The sequence below is a fragment of the Mya arenaria genome, chromosome 8, assembly GCF_026914265.1.
Source record: "Mya arenaria isolate MELC-2E11 chromosome 8, ASM2691426v1".
Classification (NCBI taxonomy): Eukaryota; Metazoa; Mollusca; class Bivalvia; order Myida; family Myidae; genus Mya; species Mya arenaria.
In genome coordinates, this window is record NC_069129.1 from 43330953 (window position 1) to 43339892 (window position 8940).

An 8940-nucleotide genomic window follows, 5' to 3' on the forward strand; every position below is an offset into this window, starting at 1 on the left:
TACAAACGCATTGATGGATTACCTCATTTGACTTAAATGATCATAACAAAAGAGCATTATAATTTGTGTACAGATAAGAAAAAAATATTAGTGATATTTTGACACTTTTTAACTGGGGTATTTGCGGCCACATAGCTATAACTTGAATAGCTGAACCCCATTTATAAAGGCTATTTTTTATTTGTACACAAATCATGCTTTGTTTTCTTTTGACTTGGCGTGTTATGCAATATGAACATCAAGTTTTATTTACTCAGAACAGCGAATGTAAATAAAAATAATCAATGAAGTTGGTAATTATTTAAATGAATTCTTTGTATTATATGTACTTTGTAAACCACTCTAGTAAAGTAGAATTTTAATAATATGGAGAAGATTTCGTCATCAATTCATATTGATCAAGTCTTATTAACGACATTTCTTTCAATATTATTGTCAAGTTTATGGACCATGGATGGGCCTCTAGACGCTGTTGAGCAAAACTTTAGTTAGTAATAACATAAAGCAAAATGCCCATTTATATTGTTTATTAGCAGCTACATTTTGAGTGTACATACAAAATAAAACACATCTTTCATAATTCATCCATACAAATGCAGACATAAATTTATACAATTAAAAGAAGGAAAGTAGCATCAGTCAGTCACTTCATGTTAATGTTAAAGGTACTCGCTCATGTTTTTGGAATACAAATTTCATGGAAATGCATCTGAAAACACTTATTATTTCACTCTATGATATCGAAATTGCAGAAAAAGGACTAAAAAGTATTTTGGTTGAAGTGGGGTGCAAATCCATGCCGATGAAGTGAAGAAAAAAGAAAGAAAACACACATCTTAACCCAAAGGTTGATATTTTGTCATCTTAACAATACATTGATGACATCACGTGACAATGTCAATCCACCAATAACGCAGCAACAAATATGTAATTAAGTGATTAGCGTTGTTAATGCTATTGCACATTTGTAATCTTCAAAGACAATAATTTTAAGCAACAATCAACATTTGCTGAAGGGTTTAAGCTTGTGGTGTCTTCGTTGTAACACTCCTAATGATATGCCACACTATTTCGTCATACAAAAACATGCATTTTACATAAAAACATGAGCGAGAACCTTTTAAGAAAAATAAAGGTTCCATCTAACAACTATACTAGTTCAAAATGCATTCTAACCAACTGTATCGTTCAGTTTTCTATGACTAGGATTACATCTAAATTCCAAATTTTAGATTCACATTGCTTATACCAGTCACACGCGTCTATTTTATTACATATGAGTGACTGGAAAGTGCTTTACGTATCCACCATTTTCAGACGTCTGTGAACATACAGCAGGCTCTCCTGAGGGAGAGGTCATCCCATTCCCAACTTTCTGGGACTTTACCTTTGATCTTGGAGGGGGAACAGGGCTCCCTGGGTTCTCCAGTCCACCCCCTGACTCTCGCACAAACATCAGGTGGTTATCATAATCATCAAAGACCTCACTGCTCACTTGGTCCCTCAATTCTTCCGATGCCTGTATGGCCGAGCGGATGTAGTCAAAGTTTTCATTTTCAATTGAGTTATAGCTCCTATCAAACTCCTCACTCATTTTATCAATCTCTGTAACTTCCTCATTGTCATCAGCTTCGAATATATCAGAAACATTTCTTGAACTGTCCTGGCTGACTTGACTCTTGTACGTCATATCAAGATAATTTCCATGACTCGGTTTCTGTGCTTCTACAGTGGGCTGAGTGTTGGAGGTTGAACTGCTTGTGACCGTTGTCCCTCCATTCTCAAACTTTGCAAATCGTATGTACAAAGCAGGCGAGTCGGTATCAGTGGAAGCTACAGTCACAGTGTAAATATTGTCGGACCTATTCTCGCTGTTTGCTTTTCTATGATTGTCATCCTCATCAAAATTCACATTAACAATTCCGTCCATGCAATACTTCTGCTTTTTTGACGAGCATGCCCAGCCTGTTGTGTGAACAGAAACACACTTTGTTAACACCGCTAATACAATCCGCACTATCGTTAGTCCACCAAGAATCAGTAATGAGTACTTTTCCATAAACTTTTCAAACTCTGATACATGTAGTTGCCTGTGCCTCACTCTCTGTGAACTTTGAACAACAGCTCCTTCTTTGATGATATGATCATGATGATGCTCATCATAATCATGATCATGATCATCATAATCATGATCATTGTGATCATGATCATGTTCACCCGACTCATGAACGTGAATGCCATCATGGTCATTGCCATATATCTGCTCATATGCGGCTGTTTCCTTGTAGTTAAGCCCATTTAATACATCAAGAATATTTCGCTCCTTTATTTCAGGCCAAGGGGTCGTAGTAATCACCATGTTAGCGAAAAGATCTTCAATGTTGTCACTAAGATATGGTGCGGCATTAACCGCCCATTCCACATCAGTACCAAACTGCTCTTTTAATTCCTCATACCCTTTCTTCAGCTTACTTTCCTTGTACGAACCAATTACATCTTGAATGGATGTTCCTGCTTCTTCAGCATTTATCTTGATATAAGTGTATTCATTAATGGTCCAAGGAGAGCACTTCTCAATTGTCACATTACAAAACAGGTTTGGCGTTCCACAGGAATCTGGCTCCAATCTTGAACATTGTGGCCTGTCAGCGAATATAATATTCTCTTCAAATATATCGCTACTCCCGTCCACAGCCATAAGACTCCCCAACCCCATAGGAGCGTAAATATTATGCCTCGACTGCCCATAAAACTCGTCCCAGTCAATCTCAGGGTCTATACCTTTCTCCCTCTGAAGAGCACGAAATTCCGCCCACACAAGACTCACGAACGAATGATAGGGATAGAAAATTGGGTCGTCAGCTGCAGTCTCAATTGATTTCATCTCCCCACCCACCCAGTGGTGGACTCGGTTGTGTATAAACTCGAAGATGAGTTCCATGTCCTTCCCGGCAGCAGGGTAGCTGATATTAGCGATGTAGGACTGCTCCATCATATATGTGATGTTACGGTCGTTCAATGGACTGTTAGTGATACCCACAGTTCTGTACAGTGTGCCAGTTTGCACCTCCCATGCTAAAAAATGCATTGAGATATTTCACCGTTTAACACAGTATAATTTTGTATGTATAGTAAATATGTCAAAAAGATACTGATGTTACATTTTGTATGTTGGATATGCCAAATCCTAAACTTGTTTTAAGCCTCACTTTAATTTAAGGAAGTTGTCTGACAATAGAATCATAACATAAAAATAATCAAAATATCAAAACTTTTTTACTTCATCAAGAACACATGATCAGTCAAACTTACCTGTTCCTAGGTCTCTTTTAATACTGTTGAGTGCCCTCATTTGCCCTTCACATACATGTACCTTAATTTCAATGCCTCTTTCTCCTTCACATACCTTTCAATGCCCCACGATGTACCTTTCAATGCCCCTTTACCCATAACATACCTTTCAATGCCCTGTTCCCCATTACATACTTTTCAATGCCCCTTTCCCCTTCACATACCTTTCAATGCTCTGTTTCCCATTGCATACTTTCCAATGCCCCTTTCCCCTTCACATACCTTTCAATGCCTCAATTACATACTTTTCAATGCCCTTTTCCCTCCACAAACATTTCAATGCCCCGTTCCCCATTACATACTTTCCAATGCCTCTTTCCCCTTCACATACCTTTCAATGCCCCGTTCCCCATTACATACTTTCCAATGCCCCTTTCCCCTTCACATACCTTTCAATGCCCCATGATAACCTTTCAATGTTTCTTTCCCACATCACGTACCTTTCAGTGCCCCATGACATACATTCCATTGCCCCGCTCCCCTTCACATGCCTTTCAACTCCCCTCTCCCCTTCACATGCCCTCCAATGCCACTTTGCAATGTACCTTTAAATGCCCAGTTCCCCATTACATACATTTAAATGCCCCTTTCCCATGTACATACCGTTCCATGCCCAATTTTACCCTCATATACCTTTCAATGCCCCATTTCCAGATATCATGCCTTTAAACCACCTTCCTCATTCAGTTCTCTCAATTACCAATAATATACCTTTAAATCCCCATTTCCTTATTCCAGTGAATGCCCTATCTAGCAATTACATACATTTAAATGACCACTATCCCTTCACATACCTTTCAATACCTCCTTTCCTCATTTAATTTAATGTACTCCATTTTCGTTGAATGCTCAAATTCCCATCCCATACCTTTGAATGGTCCATTGACAACATATCCGTCTCCATTCCCCAGGAAATCCTCACTGAAGAGGCTGGAAAATCTGGGTATGTCCAGGGCAGCCTCCAGGCTGCAGTCCCAGTAAGGCATCGTCAAATTGGGCTGCTGCTCACGCAAGGCATTCTCAAACCTTGAATAAAATATCTTGTTTATTCCTGTTTATTCATTAAAGGTCAAAAGTTGTTAACATCATTTCTTTCGATTTCTTTAAACTTTTACTCATCACTTGAGTACAATAATGGTATTAATAGACTCTAACTTCTTACAAACCAACTCTGACCAACAGCCTTTAAATGAATAGATATTTGGTAAGGAGAATCCAAAAATCTTTGACTATTGTGACAAAATTTTAGAATAAAAAAGCAAGACAATATGAGAACTATATTTAACAAATTTTGAGGAAATTTAATAATTATTAAGGGGATAATAGATAGACATCTTGATGCTCTGACCTATGAAGTATATAAATTTTCCAAACAGCCGTTAAAAGACATGGCAGGGGTGTCTCGAGGAATCGACGTTAAAGGGGGCATAAATTAGGGGCGAAACCTTCTAACATATGCCCCTCCCTCAGAACCGAAAGCATATGGCATAAACTGGGGATCCTTGTTTACTCCCTCAAGAAAATTGTAACAATTCATATCCGGAAATGGTGCATTCTGAGCGTAGCACATTTTTTCTCCATTATCGATATTAAACTTGGATACTGTTAGATGGGGCGCGCGCCGGGTGAATCCCCCTCCAAATTCGCTAGTGCATGGTGCCAGCCTATGAAGCATGTTACGTCCTCTAACTAAATTATGCGCATATGTAGTTTTTTTATGAATAACTGTAAATATAAATGTTACATACTGCAGGGTTCTGGTTCTGAGGGAGGGGCGGAGGTCAAAAGGTTACGCACCCAAGTTACATCCCCTCTAATGGCAAATCCTGGATCCGCCCCTGGTTCTGATCAGTGACTAAATATATAAATGCTACATACAGCAGTGTAAATACACGATGCCAGCCAAGGAAGCCTGTTCCACGGTGAGCACTAGAACGCGTGACACGTCGGTGATGTAGGGACGCCAACAGCCGGAACTTGTTAGGTGTGACCGACTGACAATTAAAAGATGGAATAGTTTTAATTCAACAGCATTTCAAGTTTGCCTTTAAAGATATATATCACCAAATTTGGATTGTCTGAGGTAAATTTAAAAGCAAGTTACATTAATGCACCAGTCAGTTGTAACCCCCCCCCCCCCTCCAGGCCCGGGATACCTAGGTAAGCATGAAAACAAAACCACCGCATTCATTCGGCACTGGGGAGGGGGATGAGAGGCCGTGGTTACAATTGACTGGTGCATAATCATCAATTAAATCATCCATACTTGACTGCTATAACATTGTGTCTATATCTAACGGACAGTTACAAGTTTGATAAGTCGTTAAATTTAACAGAGGTTTTGAGCAACTGGTCCCTGGAATCTTTGAAATTGACGCATACAGATAAGGAAAGTAATTTCACTATTTTCGTTTTATTCATAGTCAATGTTGTATATTTTTGTTTTAAATTACGAAGAAAATATTTTATTTATTAACATTACCAGGAAGGCCCAACAGTGCTCCAGCTAGGCCTAATAGCAGGGTAGGGCACCCGCTGCCCCTTTCCAGCACCCTGCTGTGCCTTCTGTTTAACAGAGTCATTTTTCAGAACTAATTATGAAAATAATTAATATACGTAATTTTGACACTAATTTAAAGGAAACAGCTATGGTATTTATAACAAACTATACGTATTGAAAGTGTTTAGAACACATACACAATAAGAATTGAACATTGCCCATTACAAATTCCCCATTTAAATAAGGCTCATTCAATTAGCATCGAAAGTGCCCTCCCTGACCTAGCATCCTGTCCCTTCCAAATCCTGGCTGGAGCACTGTTAAAATTTAGCCAATATTTACTGTATCATTCTTCATAGCCAGGAAAGCATCATGGAACTGTTTCCTCTGTTCATCAGAGAGCATGCGGTATTCGACCCGCACCCGTGGTTCAGTGGGAATATAGAACAGGGAGTCGAGCCATTCCTGGTCCTGCGTGGTCATCGGATAGTTCTCCCCGACCTCCAGTGCTGTTACCGTGTTGACCAGCAACATTGGTAGCCATAGCAACAGTGGGGTAACCATGACTGGATGAGGCTGAATAAAACAAAACTGTATTTTAAGCCAACTATACTACATACGTTTAATGACAAAATATGTCATGCTTTTAATAAAAATCTGAGTTAATAACTACAAATTAGAAGAAACTGTAATTCATATAACAAATAATGCAATAACTCATAAATAGCCAGGGAGGGGGGGGGGGGGGCTTTTATTTAAGAATTTTAATCATAGCTTCAATAACCTTAAATCTGTATAAATATTTCCAATGGCGACACACTGATTTGTTTTCTTCCCTCAACTTGTGTTTATTTTCAATACTGGCAAAAGTTCAATGCACTCCAAAATGTAGCAAAATAGCAAAAATGTGACACTAAAATAATGTCAACTTTAATTTGGATAAGTTTTCAACAGGTTATAATTATGCTAGTTTGCATATTTCAATGATTTGATTGGTTAGTATTAATTTTTGAATAAATATTGACCAATCAAAAACTTTGCGGTCAACTTTGACCCAACCTCATAATGAACTAGTTTAATACAATTGGATAGCGGAACTTATAACAGAAAATCATATGTCTGAGAAAAAAACAAACAGAAAAAGACTGCAAATTAAATGAAATTAAATGTCAAGTTTTATATATCCATAAAAAGTTTGTAATACTATTGAACCAGAGAGAGAGAGAGGGAGAGAGAGAGAGAGAGAGAGAGAGAGAGAGAGATAGAGAGAGAGAGAATTAAGAATACAGACATGAAATAACCAGTTTTAAGCATTATAAAAGTCAATATGCAGTGGAATTATGACAACCTACTTGTATATACAACCCTTGAACTTCTTTTTTTATTCCTGATCTCGGGAACCAAAGTTATTTATACTGGAGAATGCCTATAGGTACACCCCTGTCATAACATTTATTCTTATCTGTAGCACTTACAAGTAGCTACAATAACTTCTGCAAGGCCACCCTCACAAAACTGTTCTACCCGAAATAACATTGCCACCCTTAATGTCATTTTTTTTTTATTAAAAACACATGCCATCCTTTCCACTTCTTATATTGTGGGTAGAGTAACCCGGAAAAATGTTTATTTTTTTAAGTCACAGGTGCACAATAAAGGTGGATGCAAAAAAAAATTTTTTCAATTTTAATGCATTACCATGTTCGTCTTTAATATTTGACTTATGATTTAAGAACAGATAAAAATAATAGTAGCCTTTATAAATGATATATATTTTAATTAATAGCCGACATGTTGCATGGCCACAAAGTCCCCAGTTAAAAAAGCGCCTAAACATCAGGAAGATTCTCTTCCAAAATCATATGCATATTTTTGTTTCGATCATTAAAGCTGCACTTTTACAGATATACCATTTTTACAACTTTTTTTATTTATTGTCTTGGAAAGAGCAAATTCGTGCATAAATATCTGCAAACCAATGATAAAAGATTGCTGATAAAAGAACAGGTCACAGATTTTCATATTTCCGTTATAAAATTAATGTTTTATGGCTTAAATCGTTACTAACGGTTTAAGAAAAATGCCCAAAACATCATTTTTTAATTTAAATATAAAAATCTGTGAGTTATTTTTTTGTTAGCAGTCTTATATAACTGGTTTCCATAGATTTTCGCAAAAATTGGCTCGTTCCAAGATAAAAAAAAATAAATAAAAATTGTCAAAACGTTCAATCTGTGAGAGTGCAGCTTAAACGTCAATGAGTTAAACATAATGCATTGATTTTTTAATTGTGCGCCTTTTATACTTATTTCCTTCTTCTTCAATGACATACCAAATTAAACTATACAAAACTAGTGAAATAAATCCGTACTTACTGTATTCCGTTCTATTTCACAAAAAACTTAAAACACTGTCATATCGTAGCTAGTTTTCATTAAGTTGTTTTCCACATATTTACATTTTATTAATACTCCTAACATTAAGTTATTATTGAGTTTTCGTTATATGATTTTTTTTATTTAGCTTTAATTAATTTAAAATATATTTTTCAAACACGGTCCCTAATAAATGAAATATTAATTATATGTAAGATTTTACGTTATCTAACAATTTAACTCATAATCCCTCAAGCAATACACAAATTTCCTTATTATATCTATCCAATAAAACCTGTCACATTACTGTAAAAAAAATGCTGAAGGGCTTATATTGATTAAATTTAAGTGAGTTTTCAAAATAAACATTTCAAATGATTGTCAAATTGATGCTAAAATACTTATACATAACATATAGCGTGTGTGACCATACAGAAAGATCCCATTTTGACCAGAATAAAGGTGACCTATTTTTTAGCATAATGCTATAAGCTTTCTTTTGGGCATAAGAGGTGTTGAATAATTCAAAGTAATTGGTTTTCTTTCAATATCATCACAATTATTTAACACAGCAATTGAACATTTCACTAAAAGATTGTGTTTGTCTTTGCTTTAAGAATCAATCAAAAACATATTAAAAGTCTTCATATAGTTGTCCGCCTCTCACCCAAGAGGCTGTGTGTTTGATCCCTACCAGAGGTACCTTCTGAAAAT

The 8940-nt window shown here is 36.5% G+C and overlaps 1 protein-coding gene across 1 annotated transcript; it reads right to left on the bottom strand.

Moving 5' to 3' along the window:
• Positions 1–518: 518 nt before the first annotated feature.
• LOC128244870 (uncharacterized) lies at positions 519–8309 on the bottom strand. Its single transcript, XM_052962974.1, has 5 exons — positions 8227–8309; positions 6194–6427; positions 5230–5345; positions 4220–4377; positions 519–3075 (listed from the first exon to the last, which is right to left on the bottom strand). Exons 2-5 carry the CDS (start codon positions 6413–6415, stop codon positions 1271–1273), a joined length of 2301 nt encoding a protein of 766 aa, XP_052818934.1. The 5' UTR covers positions 6416–6427; positions 8227–8309; the 3' UTR covers positions 519–1270.
• Positions 8310–8940: the final 631 nt, after the last annotated feature.